Here is a 19,685-nt window from a genome sequence, read left to right as displayed (position 1 = left end):
ACAATGTGAGGAGAGGCGTGGCAGCAGACGATTCTGGTGTACAGATCCCCAGAGGAGAGGTCCTCTGATTCAGCCTGTGTTGAACGTCCCAGAGAAGGACACCAGCTTTGGTTAAGGTGTTCATCCCTGAGCAGGGTCCTAAGCAACTGTGCTTGGTCAGGCTGGGACACATGCCAGGTCTGTGGCAAAGGAGGAGGGGCCCCACCAGAACAGAGCTGCCATTGCTTGAAGAAGGGGAGAAAGAATGCTAGTCACAGCAACAGCAGGTACTCGAAAGGTGAAAGTCAGTGGTTCGAGGTGCGCAGGCGTGCTAAATAGCAATCTCAGACGGTGAATATAGAAAAACTGGGTTTATTTCAAGAAAGGGGGGTGGGGGGTGGGGCTATCCAAAGGGAAGGGCTGCACATCAACGAGCCATGGGTGTGGGTCAATGAAGGCCGCCCCTAAGAGCTGGGGTTTCGTCCTTACATGCTTCCACTGGCGGGAAGCTTTCGCCTGTCGGGGTGCGGGGGTCTTGGTTGGGGGTGTGGGCAGGGGTCGGATCCACAGGAATGCAGATGTGCGACTGGCGCGGCTCCGGCTCCTGCAGTCCAGTTGCACTCCTGTCTGGCCAGCTTGGTCTTCGTTCTGGGGCGGGGAGCTTGCGGAGTGGCTGTTAGGGACGACTGCCTGTGCGAGTCCTAACAGTGCTCACCGCCGATTCCAGCCGTAGCAGGACAGCTTTGAGTTTTATATCTTCGTCCCCAAACTTCGAATTCCTGTCCCTTTCCACCAAAGGAGACTTAAAATAATAGGCTTTGGTTTGCCTTGTACACGATTTACTACCAAGTAGTTGATTTGAAATCTACCATGTCCTTCATGTTAGATATTTTTTAATATAAAGGATAGAATACTATGAAGCAAGACACAAGGTCAGCTCCAGTACAGAACTCATAGTGGTTGTTAGCCTCACTACCCGGAACCTAACTCAATATTTAACACAGATCAGGCATTGAATAAATGCTTGTTGAATATTCTGTTGAATAAACATGTAAATAAATGCAGGTTTTCAGCTTTAGAACTCCCAAGTTCTGGACTCTAAACTGAGAACTTTGGTTTGTAAGGATGAAATTTTGTGAAACATTTTTATCATTGGTTAAAAGTATCCACACACTCATCATAGTAAACTGTCAGTTTTAACACAGTGACTTCCTAGATCCCTTCCATGTTCTATTAGCTCATGAAAATGAAGTCGCAAGATATTTGCCACCCAGAAAACTCGTAGATTAAGCAAGAAGCCAACAATTTTTGTTAATAAAAGTTGTGGAATAAGAACCAAGGGTCCAAAAGGGAAAGCGTGAAGAATCCTAAATTCCAGGTTTTTGTTTCATAAAATGCCTACTAAAGTGAGATAAGTAAATGAAGGAAAGAGCTGAATTGCTTTGCAGAATCTGTAAAGCTTTTTGGGAAAGGATGAGGAAAAACACTTTATGACAATTGACCGGGAGATAAAAAGAGGTGGAAGAAAGGTCATCCAGCCAGAAACGCTGATCAGTGTTCTGTGTACATTCATTGCTTTTTCATCTTCCCAGGAAGACCTTGGTAACATCTACATCACTTAACATGCTTTTGGAGTTCGGTGGGGGTAGAGGAGGTGGGATGTGGGTGTTGAGATGTAATGTACTTAAATCCAGATGTATTTGACACCCAAACCTCACCTCTGAATTTAAAATGTTTCATTTTGGTATTTGTAGCTTAAGTTTGCTTTAAAACAAAAATACAATAGTACAGACTAAACAGTAAAGTCAGTAAGGTTGTTTCAGGAACTCAAAAGTGAAGTAAAAGGCAAATTCATTTTAATCCCAGGAAGTTATTCCAACATGCATTTATCTTTGCATAAAAAAAGTATACAAAATCCCCTCAACAAAAAGAAACACCAAGTAAGAAAGGACAAAAGACTTTTGAAGACTTTTAAATTATTGCTGCTAAGAAAGTTAATTTTAATAGTTTTTAAATTATCCATTTAAAACTGATGATTGCCACTGAATGACAAGGTTCGGCTATCCAAAAAATCAGTTTTATGTGCTAGCAAAAACTATTATTGTTTAAGTGTTTTGAAACTTGCCCCGAATTATGTAGCTGTATAAACAACTGTACTTTAATATGGGTACAGAAATGCACGTTATTTATATGAGTTACTACAGTGTAGGACTAGAGTTCAAGTGTGAACATTGTCCCTTTACACTGCAGAATAAATAAATTATGGGACACCTGACAGTCTTCATTTCAAACACTTCTTTAAGCGAAAGGACCAAACCTTTGTGTTTGAGTTGAGGGGTTTGATTCGGTCCTAAGTGTCCAGTCACCAAGGTTGGCTTCCTGTGCCCCAGCAGGGTGGGGGGCTTCCCTGCCTGGCCACTCGCTACGGGAACCCTGCGGCGTGTGTCAACGTGCACTGGTATCTGGAGCCTCGGTTTTTCCCGTCGATGAGCAGGAGCGGCATTTTCCGGAAGTAGTCGATGATATCCGACACAGACAGAAAGTCCTGGAAGGTTCCAAACAGGAGACAAATCAACACTGGAGCAAGCGGCATGCATTTCACCCTCGGTTCTAAAATCTGCATAATCTCCTACCCCTGGGAGCTATGAGGATTTTGATTTAAAAAAATAAATAGCCCTGGCTGGTTTGGCCTGGCGGTTAGAGCGTGGGATGTGGACCAGAGACCCAGGTTCGGTTCCCGCTAAGGACACGTACCTCGGTTGCAGTGTGTCCCTGGCCCTGGTTGGGTTGTGCAGGTGGCACCCACTCGATGTGTCTCTCTCACATCGATGTTTCTCTCTCTCTCCCTCTCTCCCACTCTATCTGAAGATAAATGCAAAAATGTCCTCAGGTGAGGATTAAATAAATAAAAATTGGGCAAAAACTTTATTCATTTCTACTGTAGAACTTTGAAAAAATAATTACTCACCAACATCCAATGAATTATGGATAAAAGATATATATATATATAGAGAGAGAGAGAGATGTAGATATAGATATAGACAACTAATATCTAATATATATATGACTAATATATATATGATGTGTGTATATAGATAGTTTTTAAACCTCATATAGGGGGTCTAATTATTATACCTTTGTCTTAGGACTTCTCTCTCGGTATTTTTTTTTTTTAATCCTCACCCGAGGATATTTTTCCATTTTTTGTTCAGGTAGAGTGGGAGGGAGAGAGAGGAACAGAGAGAGAGAGAGAAACATCGATGTGAAAGGGACACAACGAGTGGCTGCCACCCGCACAACCGACCAGGGCCAGGGACAAACTGCAACCGAGGTACGTGCCCTTAGCGGGAACCGAATCCGGGTCTCTCAGGACCGCAGGCCGACGCTCTAACCGCTGAGCCAAACCGGCCAGGGCTCTCTCGGTATTTTTGATTCTGGTTTCTGGATCCCATATCTCCATCATTAACAGTGTGAGAAGGTGTAAGGAATCAGGAGGCCAGTGTCCCTGGCGGCTGAAGGGGACACCTGCAGCCTGGCATAATAGTTCCTTCATGCTCGCTGCTGCATCCCCACCCCCACCCTCCACTGCCGGGCTCTGTAGCCGAGTCTTTGCATTCATGGGCTGGATCCCCCAGTCCCTGATAGCCAGACTGGGAAAACCCCACGCATCCTTCTAGATGTGGGTCAGAAGTCAGCCAGGTGCCCAGACAGGCTCCCGCACTTCCCCTGAGACTGCTCTGCCGGCGCCTCCCTGGGGGCAGCTGCGATTGGACTTGTGTTTCCACACTAGACGTACAGAGTTCTTGGAGGACAGACATCTCTGCTCCTATGCCACCTGTGCAACTCTCACCACACCAACCCAGTGATTCAAACAGTTCACCCGAATCATGTTTTCTTCTACTAAGTAGCATGATCGCAACTTAAACATATGTGGAGTGAAATGGAAGTTATGGGCGAGCTGTTTCTCATTCTGGAAACGTTTGGTTCAGCTGATCCTCCCTCCTGGGATTGGGAACTTAAAGAACGTGTTTGGGGCATTACATTTAGTCTGATGACCCCCGAAATGACTGGCACAGACCTCGGCCGAACAGGGGACAATGTCCTGGGCAATTTGGCCTACTTCACGGGCCAGACCTCCGTCTTCAGTAGGAAAGGAGCCAAACAGCTGAATAATCACCACAATTCTGTTTTTCCCTTTTCCATTTGTCGATTTAAAATACACTGCAACCTGCCCTGGCCAGTTTGGCCCAGTGGTTGAGCGTCGGCCTGCAGACTAGAGAGTCCCGGGTTCAGTTCCCACTAGGGGCATGTACCACCAAAAAAATAAATAAATAAATACACTGCAATCTTACATTTAAATTATGTCACAAAGGTGACTGATAAAGGGACTTGCCTTTGACACCATCTCCCTGGATCTCTTTTGAAATATTTAAATATTTACATATATTTTCTCATTTCAAATGCTAGATGTGATTTTCAGTTATTTGGAATAAAAGACGTAAGAAAGATTCCTATGGCAGAGGTAGCTACTGTTAGCATTTTATTTCATTTTTTTTCCAGTAAACGAAGGGTTGCGCGAACGTGATTTAATTCTAAAGCTGTCACAGTATGGACCCGCCAAGAATGTTCCAGCCAAGTTCCGTGTCGGCAGGAGCGCAGGGGGGCAGAACAAGGGAACTGGGGGCAATGTTGCAACTGCAAGTCCTTACCTCCTTCCCTCGGAGTCCAGTTCCCAACATGTAAACTTGGCTTTCCTCCAGGTAACGGATCTGGATGTTGTAAACTTTATCTTTGTATAACACCATGAGGACATACGGGTTGGCTGTCGTTTTTTTAGAGCTGTCTCTAACCAGAAAAGTGCCATCCTGGAAGGAAAAATTCTTGTGATGATGGGAGCAGCAAAAGCCAACCCTTCTGTTGCCTCTAACCGCAGTGGACAAGTCTCTGGGGATCTGCAAAGTTATTGTTGACAGGCTGGCGAACGTTCGGGTCCCCAAACAGCTAAAATCCCATGTGTCATGGCTTTCCTGGTTATTGAGCAGGAGGCAGCGCAAAGATTATCAGAGAAATTTCTGAGTCAACTTCTGAAGTCTCTTGATGAAAGGGAATCCCCTTTTCAGTAATAAAACAGATATGTGTTGAGTGGATAAAGGGCCAAGTGAAATAAGGACTTGATTGGCTAACTAAGGATATATCTACACCTGGGAGCTAATTTTCTAGCCCTTCCTTCCACAGCCAAAGACAGAAAACACCGAAATGCCTATGAAACTCACCCGTTTTAAACCTCATGATCTCCAGGTGAGATGTTTCTTGTCCGAACAAAACTGAATGTGGACCACCTGTGTGCTTATATATTTTTTCTGATATTTACTAAAGTAGTGCTGTGATCCATCCTGTACTTAAATTTGTATTCCATAAGTTATTGCTATGTAATATTAATACTGTAAAGACCTAGTATTAAAACAGAATTAAGTAGTAAGGAGGCACTTAAACTCCTCTCTGGTATTAAATGGGAATGGCTTTAAATAGCCATCAATCAGCATTAATGGCTTTCCTTTGTTCTTGTCATTGCAAGTTAATGAGTAAATTTCGGCCTGAACACCTCTGTTGAAAAAATGTACCTGTGGACCAGCCATACAGAGCCTTGGCTTCACTTTAGAATCATCTGGAGAGTTTTGAAGGCTTCCAGCCCACACACAATGCCCCCCCACTAATTCAATGAGAATCTCTCCAGGTGCGATCCAGAGATCCGAATTTTTTTAAAGCTCCCCAGGTGATTTAAAGGTGCCCTTGAGGTGGAGAACTACCGCTGCAGACTGGAGACGTGAACCAAGGGCCTCCGCTTTCTCCTCTCTGGTATTATGTAGGTTCAGCAGCAGATGACAAGAAATCTGGTTAAGACCTGAGAATAATAACGGACAGCTAGACTTTTCTCGGGGAAAGGGCAAACCGTCACTGCTGTCTTTCTGGATCTGATCTCTTCCCTTCGATGTGAATGGCAGCTGAGTAGGAGGAGGCAGATGGAACCGGTAAGATGTCAGACCTTTGGGGAGAGTCCTTTTAGACAGTATATGATTCCTATGGCAAGACAGACCCTTTTGATAATAAAAGCTGTGAGTCTGCTAGCCAAAATCAATAATCAAATCTGGGATTCTGCCAGCCAGATGGCAGCTGAATTTGGATTTTTCTCAGGAGTCACTGCTACGGTTGCTGGGAGGTGAGGAGCTGGTACTAACAGGTCCCCTCGGTATGACAGCACGAACCCAGCAGAATTCCTAGCCCACAACTGGGACTCGGTAAAAGCCAGTTCTCTTTTTCTCCTCCGTTAATATGTGTCAGCACTTAAAATAAACTCTAGCACAGTACCTGGTTTATCCTTCGGAGAGCAGCTTCCGCCTCTGGTCGGGTGATGTAAGAAACATACCACTCTGGGTTTAATGAGTTCTGAAAATGTAAATTTTTAAAAACGGAATCAATTTTGCAGTTACATAGGTAAGTAAAAAGAAAAGCCTCCAAGTAATCATTTCCATAAATCACTGCCTCAATTCCATGAGGTTTGAAACATTTGTTTTCTTCATTTGGATAGAGAATCGTTCAGGTAAGGCTAAATAGAAGATACTTCCTGTGCACTGCTTTTTATCATGACGTTGGTTTCCAACAGCTGTGAATAAGCATTCCTCATATAATGGAACCTCTAATCAGGAAAAGTATAGCTATAACGATTTCCTCGATTTAATATAATAATATACTTAATGAAAAACTGAATTAACAAGCATTCAAAGGACTTATTCAAGGTCATAAACTAGGAAATCAGATTAAGTTACTCATTGTTAAATGCCCAAGATATTTGCTATTGGAAATGTCTGCAAGAACACCAAGGAAAAGAATATAATTTTCACCTGGATCCTCCCTTTTAATTATTTTCATTCAAAAAAAAAAAATTAAGGCCAATAGCAGATCAGAGTACAAAAGAATATCCAGCGGGCATTTATGATGGCTCGTTTGCTGGGAACATGAAATGACAGCATCTGCTGTCTTACCTCCTCTTCCCCAGGGGACGGCGGCCGGAGCTTGTTTGGAACTGGCAAGGAGAAGTTCCTGCCTTCGGCTCTGGGGGGCGGTCTGTGGCCAGCACCTTCAAAAGTACAACACTTGGAGGTTAATTTACTGTAAACCCCCTTTCACTTCTGTCATAACACTCCCCCACAATGCCGTTGCAATTGTTTCCAGAAATGAACATATCAAGAGGTCATAGCTCCAAAAATAATTTTCACCTCTGCAGAAGCACAAGGGCTGCTCGGGCATTGTTCTGTAGCTGTGCCACTGAAATGTTCAAGTAGGACCTCCCATGCAAGTGAATTCCTAAACGTGGACGTTACAGAAACGGAGTGACTAGCTCCACGGGTGGAAAAGTCAGTAATTTTAATGTGATCTCCAGAAAGAATATTCAGGAGACAGATCTTTCATAGACTCCAGCAGCTCCAGGATGGAGCCCCAGCCAACGATGTGGTGACAAGGTGAAGAGAACTGGGTTCTCATCATGTTCGCAAAAAGAAGTGTCTGTTGCCCATGACAAGGTGAAACTACCTTGAGAATATCGTTGGCTTTAGAACAAGAGTCTGCGGTCTGCTGCTCACTGTCATTGAACACCCAGAGGGGACAGTCATTGAAAACGCACGTCCTCACCCACACTCACTGAATTGGAATCTTGGGGGTCGGGGTCAGGTTCTCTTAGTTTGTATTTGTAAACATACCCCTCAATTTGTAACTCCAGGGTAGATTCATTGTGGAAACCTAAAACTACAGAGAAAGCCCAGCACCACCCTGAGCTGGGTATAAAAATGGCAGGCAAGGAGAGCTGTCTGGAAAGCCCAGCCAAGGCCACCTCCCGGAGGGCGCACGTGCGTGTGCGTGCACGTGCGCGTGTGCATGTGCGCGTGTGAGATGCAGAGTCCTGTCATTCCAACAGCCCTTGGCGCACTGCAGAAGCCGACGTAGTGCTGGCGGAGGAAGTCGGGGTCCAGGAAGTGGGGGGCCGTTCGGAAACAGGGGAACTTTGCCGGGGGCTTTGGGTGGGTGGCCGCCCAGGCGTGAAGGCGCGGCTGGCGCGCCCAGGGCGCAGCGCACAAACCTTGAGAGAAGTACGGCGGCAGGGAGGCGCTCTGCGGGAAACCGCCGCTGTGGAGACAAGGACAGGCTGTCAGGGGCTGAGGTCAAGGGCCGGGCGGGCGGCTGCATCAGGGAAACTGGACTAGAAATGCTCCTCCCTTTGCTGTCACCTCCCAGCCAGCCCGAGACCCGGGAGGGAGCATGGAGAAGGGACCGGGCACGATCTCACTCCCGCCCCGACGTCTAACAAGCTTCCCCAGGCCAAAACAACAAGAAAACGATGTGAAGGACATTGAAAAATGACTTATCAAGTTTGCTGCAGCTCGGGGCTTTTGAGCTTGCGAATGGCAGAGGTCCTCTGGGGAGAGGACCTATCTTTTGGTTAGGAAATTACAGTGGTGGGCACGGCATTGGGGAACAGGGAACCCCAGGGCCTAATGGTGGACGAGAGGGTGGGTGGGTGAGACACACAGAGACCGGGTGCCAGTGCAGCAGATGGCACCGGCTTCTGGGGGCCCTCAATGCCCCACCCCACCCCCGCCCGCCCAAACCTCCTGTTCAAGTCTGCTCGCGAGCTCACGGGAGCCATGTTCTGCAGGGACGAGGGCTAGGGCGGGCCCGGCGTGGGGCGAAGCGGTGTGCAAAATGGCACACGTGGCAGAAGAACAAACGCAACTGGACGGGTCAGAAGCAGCAGCAGAAAATCAGAGCAAGAGGCATGCAGGGAAGTTGAAGAAAACTGAGGCTCCTTCATGATGGGCAGGGGCAGAGGGTGTGCTGGTGGCTGAGTTTTCTCCCGTATTTAGAATGGGGCTGGGCCTCTCCCTTTAGATGTTAAGGGAGAGAGTGAGCCCAGAGGGCTGATGGTCTGGGGGCCCCCAGGAGGCATCGCTGTGGGCTGCTTGAAGGGGAAATGACCTGAGTCTTTTTTCTACTCCTGCTCTGCCTGCGGACAGCCTCATCGTGGGCCCTGAGACACGCCATCACAGAGAGGGCCTGCAGGGAAGAGCCTGTGCCAAGGGCAAGGTACGTTTTCTTCGCCTCCCATCAAAGACTCCAAGGACTTAAATAACTGGGGTTCTTGAGTGTTTGTTTTAACTCATAAAGTGAAAACATTCTGAATTTCCTGCCAAAGAGTCCGTTCTTTCGGGCGACCACAGGGCATTCTGTTCTGTACCCCTCTGACCCCAAGCCCAGACTCAGAGGACACCAGTGGATTAAGACGTGTGATCCCTCAGGATTAGCTTGGTTTGGGTTCTTAAGACCCAAAATGTTCTGACCCTACCACACACTGGCTCGTTTCTTTCTTCCTCAACCTACCTGACATTAGCTCAGTGTCAATGGACCCAGATGTCGAGTTAGATCTTAAGGACATGGCCACCAACCTCTCCGAGAATGTGCCGGACTTGTGAGGCGACGGGAGAGAGTGCTTGGGCGACGGCTTGGTGGATCGCGAGGGGAAGGTGTTGGAGCTCATGAGGTGCGGTGTGGGCTGGGGCAACGGTCTCTGATGCACTGTGGGAACGAAGACAAGAACAGAGCCGATGTCAGGATCCAGGTGTCAAGAGGACCTTCCTGAGCAGCTCCCCCATTAGAAACAACTAGTCTACAGAGAGAGAACATCCCAAAAAGATCAATGTAATTAGAAGTGATGGGATGGAACCCCCCCCCCCCACCAAGGACTTACTAGATGACTTTTCACCGTAGAATGCATTTTTAATACTGCTGTTCTAGATCATTCTCTATCATACACATTTATCTTTTTTTTTTTTTTTCATTTTTGAAACACTAACTTGGCAGAAAATTGTCAGTTGAAAACCATATGGATTTCAGAAATGGTTCACATTTTGTTTTATGAAAGCCAAATCGTGTGCTGTGACACTTGTCCTCCTCCCATGGGAGTGAGAGGCACAGACATGCTCCTGGCAAACCACACGTGTCATTTCTAATTCGCTGCACACTGATGCACAGGTACTTAGTAGTTCACGTTGGTGAGCCCGCCAAACAAGACCACTTTATTATAGTTCTGCAGTGTGCCAGCTGACATATGTCTGTCTACTACTAATTTCAACAGATACAATGGACTTTATGGGGTTTCTATACTAAATAATTTCATTGGAATGCCTGAGCAGAAAAATGAAGGGATGAGTTATAACTTGTAAGAAGAGGAACTTACTGTCATCTTCATCCTGGTAAAGGGAAGAAAAAAAAAAAAGATATTAACCTATCATCAAAATGAGATTCTTCATATAAATGTCCCTGTTTCCCTTCAGCAGCGCGCGGCTCCATTCTATATAGATAGATAGATAGATAGATAGATAGATAGATAGATGGATAGTAGGGAACAGAACTTGCTACGTGGTTTATGATTCCTTAATACTACCCGGCATCGAAGGACACCCCCCCGGAGTCTCTTCCTGTATGCTTAGCGTCAGATAGGCCCGGGGTGCCTAGGAGGGCTAGAGATACAATAATCATGACGCCACCTACTACCTGCCCCCAATGATTCATCCATGTTATTTCACCCAATGCCCCTAGCAACCCGCCAGGGCATAGCATCCTCGTTTACAAGTGGAGATACGCCGCTCAGGAGGGTTCCTGACTTGTCAAGGGTTACAGAACTGGGTTCTGCACAGCTCAGTCCTCTTTGGGGCTCTGCTCTGTGATGGCCGCTCCTGTTAAGAGCAACTCTATCTATTCACGATGCGCCTCCGTCCCTCAGCCCGCCTCCGTCCCTCAGCCCGTCCCTGTCCCTCAGCCCACCTCCGTCCCTCAGCCCGTCCCCGTCCCTCAGCCCATCCCCCAGCCCATCCCTGTCTCTCAGCCCGTCCCTGTCCCTCAGCCCGTCCCTCAGCCCGTCCCTGTCCCTCAGCCCGTCCCCGTCCCTCAGCCCGTCCCCGTCCCTCAGCCCGTCCCTGTCCCTCAGCCCGTCCCCGTCCCTCAGCCCGTCCCCGTCCCCCAGCCCGTCCCCGTCCCTCAGCCCGTCCCCCAGCCCGTCCCCGTCCCTCAGCTGTCTCGCTGCAGGGTTGCCTTGTGAAACGAGCTGGGGAAGGAGCTTTGCTCTGCTCCTCAGACCAGAAATGGTGGGAGCGGAGAAAACCACATTGCCATTGACTAGTAGACCGAAACTGGCAACCTGGACTTGGCGTGTCAGGACAGCACTAAATGAGTTGTGAGCATTAAATGAGCTATTCCTGGTGCCTCACACATGTGGAGTGCTCACTGAAAGCTGGCTGTCCTTAGTCTACCAGCGACATGAGGCAAGAGCATCATAGCCAGAGTCACTCACCCCAGCTGGCCGACCGGGAGCCCCCGCGCGGGCTGCATAGGGAAATGCGCAGGGCTCAGGGACTCCCCACCAGGAAATCTCTCTCCCACACAGTCGCAACCATGCCATGTCCCCTCTAGTTCAAGAATATACAGGTCCCAGATTCTTGTGAGTGTCAACCCTTTTAGAGACGGGGAACCTCGGGAACGGGATGCTACCCTAGCTTTCAGCCCGCTCTCCTGTCCCCAGCCCTGCAGCCTGGCTGCCGTCCTCGCTGGCACCACAGGCTCCATGGGCACTGCCACCCACCTGCCTTGGCTCGCGGCATTCCTGGGGTACACTGGCTTTCTCTTAGGGTGACTATATTCTGTGTCCTCCTGTTCTATGACCATTGCAAGCCTCACCTCTAAGAAGTCACCCCCGGCTCCTGGACTCCCATGGATCACTCTCTTCCCTTCCCCTCGGGAGCTCACTCCACGATCGTGTACTGTTTAGCATGCTGGCTGTGGGTTTGCCTGCCTCCGTCACGTCTTAACACATCCCCTGAACAAGCACAGCACGCCGCCCAGAGCCACAACACGGCGGGCACTTGTGGGCTGAGCCCTGGAATAGGGGCACGTGCACGATGGACTGCAGAGGGCTCGGTGCAGAGGAAATCAGGCGGACATGATTCTGATCCTGGCCACTCCGCAGCTGTGCAGCGAGCTGCACTGAGCATGTTACCCCCTCCGAGCGTCCGTTCCTCTTGGTAAAGAGGAGCTCTGATATCTCACAGGGCCCTTAAATGCGAAGCCTGTATGAAACTGGGCGACCAGCTCTCCTGGTTTGCCTGAAACTGATGGAATTCTGGGACACGAGACGTTCATGGCTAAAACTGGCAGTGTCCCAGGCAAACAGCTGGTCACCCAAATGCAGCCAGCTTGCTGACATACACACCGTGGCATGCAATGAATGCGGTGTCCTCTCCTTTGCAGGTTGTGGAGGGATTAAAAGGGAAAGAAAGGACTTGGAAACTTGCTGTCAGGCCCAGGCTAATGGCACCCCTCCCTTTATTTCCCCCTCCACCCACTGCCCTTACTTTGCTATTTGCCACCTGGTACTGGGGCTGCTATTAACCCAGCCACCACGGGAGCGCTCACAGGGGCAGGAGCTAGGCAGTGGGGGGTGGGGGGCAGGCCGGACAGATGGAGGCCTCAACAGGCACAGGATTTGGGAGCCCACTGTATGTAGGCTTGGCTCAGATGCTGGAGAGAGGGGCAGAGGGAGCCCACCTCCGTGAAGCCCGCACTGGTTTTCCCTGTGCAGACATCCACTAAGGACACCATGTACTTACATTCTCTCTTCTGTCTGGTGCCCATGAATGCCTGCAATGAGTTAGAGCAAAGAAAAAGAACTGAGTGTGGAGAATCTCAAAGAGCCTACTTTTGAATATAGATCATTTCACTTAATCTAATAATGAGAAATCAAACCCACTGAGCCATGATTAAATGGGAAGCAAAAACCCCCCGAAAAAACCCAGCAGCAAAGCCAGGGGAAGCAGCAGAGGAGGGTTGGTGACTCAGTGTTCTGTCATCGTTGCAAGCTGAGCTAGGCAAGCCTTTATTCTGTTCAGCTACCGCAGCGAATCCTTACAAATAAAAACGGTTAGTCAGCAAACTAACTCTCTAGTAGCTATTAAATTCCAGTGAATGGGTCTTTCACCAAGCAAATGGGAGCATTTTAGGTAACGTTCTCCTTTGCTGATAGTGTTGAAACAGCCATCTCCGGGGCTCACCCTTCGGGTGAAGGGAGACAGCTGGAAAATGCTGCTGCTTTGGGACTTGGCCCAGATGCGCGAGCTCGTCGGCAGATTTGGTGACAGCTGCCTGGAGTGACATCAGGCAGCTGTGCGCAGGGGCCTGCATCCCGTCCTCCTCAGAGACGGGGAGGGGAGGACAATGTGAGGACTGGGTGCCTCACCTGCCACCCCACCCCGGGTTTATTTAAAATTCCTATATTTTGTTCATTATGATTTTTTTTTTTTTTTTTTGCATTCCTCTTGATCTTTAAAAATATCCCATTAAAATGTTAACTCAGCCCGGCCGGTGTGGCTCAGTTAAAGGTCGCTGGTTCGATTCCCAACCAGGACACATGCCCAGGTTGTGGGCCCGATCCCCAGTGGGGGGCATGCAGGAGGTGGCCAATTGATGTTCTCTCTCATCCATGTTTCTATCTCTCTCTCTCTCCCCCCCCTCCCTCCCTTCCTCTCTCTCTAAAATCAATAAAGAAAAAATATATTTAAAAAAAAAATTTTTTTTAACCTCACCCCAGGACATTTTTTTGCATTTATCTTCAGATAGAGCAGGAGGGAGAGAGGGAGGAAGAGAGAGAGAGAGAAACATCGACACAAGAGAGACACATCAACTGGTTGACAACCGCAACCGGCGCCGGGGACAAACCGCAACCTAGGTTCACGCCCTTAGCAGGAACCGAACCTGGGTCTCTCTGGACCGTGGGCCGACATTCTAACCGCTGAACCACACCGGCCAGGGCTAAAAAAATTTTTTTTAAATAAAATGTTAACTCAGCCCTGACCAGTTTGGCTCAGTGGTTAGAGTGTCGGCCCGAGGACAGAAGGGTCAAGGATTTGATTCCTAGTCAAGGGCACACACCTGGGTTGCAGGTTTGATCCCCGCCCTGGTCAGAGCGGTGTGGGAGGCAGCCAATCTCTCTCCCTCTCTCTCTTTCTCTCTCTCTCTCTCTCCCTCCCTCCCTCCCTCTCTCCCTCCCTTTCTCCTTTTCATTCTCTCTAAAAACAATGGAAAGATATCCTCAGGTGAGGATTAACAAAAAACAAACAAACAAAAAACGTTAACTTGATCACTGAGGTTTTTGGATGCACCGCAGCCCTGGCCCAGGTTGAATCCTCACACTAGCTGAGCAGGGGTCAGAGTTATGACTTTGGATCATTCAGATACACAGAAGGAACCCTGGCTGTGTCCTCAGTAAGCAGTAGGGTTGGGCCTGACCCCACATGCAGTTGTGCCGTTTGGTAACTGGGCCCCCAAACTTCCCAGCCAAGTGAGCAGTACCAGAGCAGACCGGTACTCTGCTGTTACACAACGTGGTTGGCAGTGAGGAAGGCACGCTTGGCGACCTGCAGAAATAACTCTTATTTCCTCCCTGCTTTCTGTTTGGAAACAGGAAATGCCAGGTCCAGTTCCCATGCCCTGTGACGGAAGCAGAACACAGCCACGAATGTGACTGGTTGAGGACAGGGTCTCCCCAAATGGCAGTCACACCCACACTCCCGAGTAAGCGTCTCTCCACTCCTTTCTTGGCTAGATCGCTATTTTCTTCTTCAGTGGTTCTCAACCTTCCTAATGCTGCGACCCTTTAATACAGCTCCTCATGTTGTGGCGACCCCCAACCATAAAATTACTTTTGTTGCTACTTCATAATTGTAATTTTGCTGTTATGTCTTAGGCGACCCCTAGGGTCGTTCAACCCCCAAAGGAGTCGCGACCCACAGGTTGAGAACCACTGTCTAAGGGACCCTGAGACTTTCCATCCGACCGAAGGGGCCTGACCATCCCTCCACCGTGGTGGCAAACGAGCCACTCCTGCCCGGAGGGCCCAGGATTCCGGTGCCTGCGGAAGCTGCCACTAGACAGGTGGTTGGGGGCATCCCCACCAGTGACAAGCTCAAGCAACAAAAGATGGTTACTTTGGCACAGGTGGCTTCTTCCCTGGCAGGGGGCTGTTTCTTTCATGCCTTTCCGTGGTTGGTGGCAAAGGAGGCTTTTGTATCTTGGGTAAGTGCTCCCCGAGAGGCCTGCAGAGTGGAGAGGGAGGATGTGTGAGACACAGACCAGAGTCCCCAGGCAGGCCGTGCCCCTCCCGCAGACACCACGGAGAGCTTACCTTCCTGCTGGGGTCGGGGGCTGCAAGACAGGAGGGAGGGCACGTGAGTGGACTCAGCACTTGTCAGAGAACGAAGACACGATACGAGACACGGCACACACGAAAGCACACGCAACCCGGCAGGAAAACAGCTTACCTTGTCGGAAAACACCGGTTTCTTCCCTGTAAATGACAAACAGCAGGTGGGCCTTGCGTTCTGGCCTCTCAGCTACGTATAGGCCTTAAAGCATAGCTGGGGGAAGCCACGACCCGAGAACCGGGGGACTGACCGGCCTCGAGCCACGAAGAACCGTAGAATCTGGACCTGATTCTATAGGCTCAGAGAAATGAAGTGACTTGCCCAAGGTCACTCACGGCATTGTGCGCATACGACCAGTATTCCAGATTCTGTGCTTCTTTTCCACAGTTTATGTTAGGTAACAGATGATGGGAAGGATTGAGTGTCTTTGGGGGTTTTATACCCCTTTCACTGGTCGAGAGGTTCTTGGTAAAAGCCTAAGTTTATGTGTGTGTCTGAGATAAACCCATCTGCCACAGAGAGGTTAATTTTCCTCTCGTCCTTTGGTGCATTTGACATTATATAAAGTATTATACTCAGTTTCTGGAAAAAATTTAACGTGGGAAAGACGGTTTCAGAAGATTCTGCTGATGGGCGTGGAAATCATTGTGTTTGGGGTTTTGTTGGCTGGTCTTTCCCTTCCTTCTTTCCTTCCTTCCTTCCTTCCTTCCTTCCTTCCTTCCTTCCTTCCTTCCTTCCTCCCTCCCTCCCTCCCTCCCTCCCTCTCTTTCACTTTTCCCACGGAGCAGATAGCTTGCAGGCTCCTTGAGAAATGCTGGTGTGCCTGAGGACTCCGCATTACAAAATTCATCAAAGTCACAGATTCGTCATTGTGTCTGCGTCCCCCGGAGCAGAGCTGCCCCAGGTCTTCAGTGTGCTCCAAGCATTACTCAGCTGCACTCGAGCAGGTCTAGAAGCACCTCCTGTATGGCCCTGGCCAGGTTACTGAAGGTCTTTGAGTCTCAGTGTCCTTGCCTGTAGAATGGGGCTGTGGGTGAAAAGTACACGGGTTTGCTGTAGGAACCAAGCGACACTGGATACGGAGGGTCAGGCCCGCGATCCCTGTCAGACAGCTCGACTTTCTTCCCTTCGCCCTCCTGCTCAGGTGCCACCCTGAGTGGATGGTGAAACGGTCCACCTGGGGTTGCATCTGGGCATGACTTGTTTTCTGAAGACTGAGTACATGCCAGGCCCACAGTGGGGCCTGAGAATCTTGTCCCACGGTGAAGAGCTCACTGCCTAGTCGTGGGAGAGTTTTGGTGGTACAAAAAAAAAAAAAAGGTTTATTATTCATAAAACTGGTTTGGAGTGAAAACCCCACTTTAGAGGAATAACCAGAAATCCTAGATTTGTATCTCTAGGCCTGAATATATTTTTCCTTTAAAAAAATCTACTGATTCATGCACCTTCTCTGAGCTATGAGGAGTCCCCTGTGAACACGCTGAGATGTGCAAGAGGACACTCAGAGGTAGAACTGGTATTGTCAAGAGAAAGGTCTCTTCGTAATGCAAAGATCTTTTCAAAGGTTGGCTTGAGCTCGGAAGGCGAAGGGTTTGATGTCAGTGTCTCCTCTGTGCAGCGCTGGCTCGCAGCAGGACTGCAGTCTGAGGTCAGCATCTCTGTTCGCTTTCATGTAATTCACACGGCCCTCAGCAGTGGACCCTCGGAACCCAAACAGCGACCCCGCCTTGCAGGAGTCAGCAGAGCTGAGACGCCCTTTCAGGAGAACAGCAAGCGGCAGCCCTGAGTCCGAAAACTGACAGTCATTTGCCAACAGCAGAGGAGACGGAGGCCGCAGGAGGTTAGTGCCTCGCTCAGGGTGCAGCTAAGAAAGGGCTGGGTTTCCAGGCTCTCTATCCCTCCAGGCTCGGGGCTCCTTCCCCAGACTCTCTAGTCCACAGGAAAAAAATCCGGAGTCTTCGGTGGCAGGAGGATGTGGTGGACAAGAGCACCCACTTTGAAGTCAGAAAGGCATGGGTTCAAATCCCGTACCTAGTTGTATGAATTTGGGGAAGTTATTCAGCCTCTCTGAGCCTCAGTTTCATCATCTGCAAAGTGAGGATCGTAACGCACCCCCTTTGTTGGGTTGGCGTGAGGATTAGAGATAACGTAGGCAAGTTATTATAGTAGGCAAGTTATTATAGTAGGCAAAGCACACCTATTATAGTAGGTGTTCATGAAATGGTAGCTAAGTTTTAGAACTGAATTGAAAATAGCTTCATGGGGAGGTATCTGCAATCCAAGAATAGTCTGGGTCAGTTCTGGGGGGAAAGGAATGTTGTATATCCACAGTTTGGTCACCTGCACACGTACAACAGAAATATAACCCTGCCATTTGAATAGCACGTTAGCGTTTTATAAAGCATTTCCTCCTCACAGAACACCCATCCTACACATAAGGAGATAGCTCTGAAAACAGTAAGGTCCCTGTGGCCAGTGAGCTGCTCAACCAAGGTGGCTGATGACAGGTCTCCCAGACCTCCTGTCTCTCCCTCCGCACCACGATGCCACCTGCATGGCCCTCGGGGAGGACAACGAGATGGTGTAACAGGTGGCCCGGTGGAGAAGCAGGCCCAGCACAGGGCTAAGGCAGGAGCTCTGCATCGGGCTGAGCTGGGTTTGGGTCTCTACTCGGTAGCTGAGTGATCTTGGGAGGTTGCCTCTTCATGCCTCAGTTTCCTCCTCTGTAAAATGAGGATGTTTCTAATAGCCCCCACTGCGTACTGCTGTGGTGTCAGTTTGATGAGACGGTGTGTGTGAAAAGCATGCAGAAAGCACTCTATAAATGCTGGCCATTGTCATTACGCACCAAACACAAATGATACCGACCTAGTGTGAAGGGCTCTCTGTCGAGTGGCGCTAATGACCGATCGAGGGGGGGCTTCGTGCTTCTGTCTATCGAAGGCGGGGGGACTGGAAGGACAAGACCGAAGTCAGTTCAAAGAAGAATGGGGTTGGCTGGGGGTGGCACGGGGGAGGGGCGGAGAGAGCAGTACTTACGCTTTGCTGTTTTGTGGGTTCTACTTCTGCTAGGCTCTTCCTGGTTGGGCTGGGGTGTGGGGAGTGGCTGCTTGGGAACAAACAAGCGTTAGGAAGTATTTGCAACACATCCGCAGGTCCTGGTGGCTGTCTCTCTCCAAATATGTCTGAATCTGGACACTTTTCTCCACGTCCATGCTCCACCCACGAACATACATCTCCAGTTCCCGCCTGACAGTATCCTCCCATCTGCGCCCCCTGTTCTGCCCGTTCTCCCCCAAGGTGACTTCCGCAGGGCTGGGGGTAAGCTCCTCTGATCAGCCTGTTAGCGGCTCCTGTCCCCTTGGACACGGTGGGCACTCAGCACGGCGGCAAGGCCCTGCCTGACCTGGCTCCCGTCCGCTCCTGCCGGCTGCTTCCCCCAGGGCGCCTGGGCTCCTCGACGTCTTCCTGCCCCAGCTCCTGCCCTCATCGGCCTCTCTAACCTCGTGTTTCTCTCTGCCTGGAACGTTCTTCCCAGCTCTCGGCATGACTGGCTCCCTCTGTCCGACTCAATGTCCCCTCCCCACTCATCATCACATTCCTGGGCCTTCTGTCTCCCTAACCACACACTACCACTCAAACGGTCTTGTGCATACGTCTGTTTACTGGTATATTATTTGTATCCCCCTAACCAAAGAGGAAGGTCATGAAAGCAGGGACCTTATTTGTCTTGTTCACGCCCTGTTCCCAGCAGCTAGAACACGGCTGGGCCCACAGCAGCCGCTCAATACATTGACTGAATGAGTCAATTCTATATCCCGACAGTGGAGTTTGCAGCCTTCAGATTTCGAAAGCAAAACGCATTTGTAGAGCAGTTCAGCTCCGCTGAGCCCCCTTTGCAAGAAAGCTGCACAAGCAGGAGGGAGCCAACCATTCCGGGGTGGGAGGTCCTGGCTGCGGCACGGTCCCTCCTCCAGCCCTGGCCCTTGGGCATTTGCCATAGCTGTCAGAGTGCTCAGGTCCCTCAGGAAGAGAACACACTTCCAGCTAGTGACTGCTTATCCTGATCTTCTCGGGGTGCTCTGGGTACAGTGACCGGGGGGCTGTAAGTCTGGAGAAAGGGGAAAGGGAGTTGCTGCCTCTCGTGCTTCCTGGGTTCACTGAGCCGGAAACCTTGTAGTCTCCAGGCTTTTGCCCGTGGAATTTCCGGCATTGGCCAGCAGGTGGCACGTGTCTTTTTTACAGGAGAGAGAAGGTGACTTGGGACTGACTCTGGGGATACCAGCAGGTGCTTTGACTTAACTCATTTCTCTTGGAGTACATCTTACAGGTTTCACTGATTTCAAAAGTGGGAGACTCTTGTTATACAATTAGTTTATATTGTTTATAGTAAGAAGAAAATACCAA

At 49.5% G+C, this 19,685-nt stretch overlaps 1 protein-coding gene across 1 annotated transcript in view; it reads right to left on the bottom strand.

Annotated features, from left to right (window-relative positions):
* Positions 1-355: 355 nt before the first annotated feature.
* Positions 356-19,685, bottom strand: part of LCP2 (lymphocyte cytosolic protein 2) — a 40,908-nt gene continuing 21,578 nt past the window's right edge. The window contains exons 9-21 of the mRNA XM_036281637.1: positions 18,318-18,387; positions 18,147-18,230; positions 15,396-15,421; positions 15,260-15,279; positions 15,063-15,170; positions 12,690-12,720; positions 10,265-10,277; positions 9,474-9,603; positions 8,111-8,157; positions 7,020-7,114; positions 6,346-6,423; positions 4,689-4,844; positions 356-2,524 (exon numbers count right to left, since the gene is read on the bottom strand). Coding sequence (XP_036137530.1) covers positions 2,402-2,524; positions 4,689-4,844; positions 6,346-6,423; positions 7,020-7,114; positions 8,111-8,157; positions 9,474-9,603; positions 10,265-10,277; positions 12,690-12,720; positions 15,063-15,170; positions 15,260-15,279; positions 15,396-15,421; positions 18,147-18,230; positions 18,318-18,387 — 981 coding nt within the window. The 3' untranslated portion in view covers positions 356-2,401. The remainder of the gene's footprint in view (positions 2,525-4,688; positions 4,845-6,345; positions 6,424-7,019; positions 7,115-8,110; positions 8,158-9,473; positions 9,604-10,264; positions 10,278-12,689; positions 12,721-15,062; positions 15,171-15,259; positions 15,280-15,395; positions 15,422-18,146; positions 18,231-18,317; positions 18,388-19,685) is intronic.

The sequence above is a fragment of the Molossus molossus genome, unplaced genomic scaffold (assembly GCF_014108415.1).
Source record: "Molossus molossus isolate mMolMol1 unplaced genomic scaffold, mMolMol1.p scaffold_m16_p_4, whole genome shotgun sequence".
NCBI lineage: Eukaryota > Metazoa > Chordata > Mammalia > Chiroptera > Molossidae > Molossus > Molossus molossus.
The sequence above is the reverse complement of the archived record's forward strand: the minus strand, read 5'-3'. Positions and strand labels throughout refer to the sequence as shown.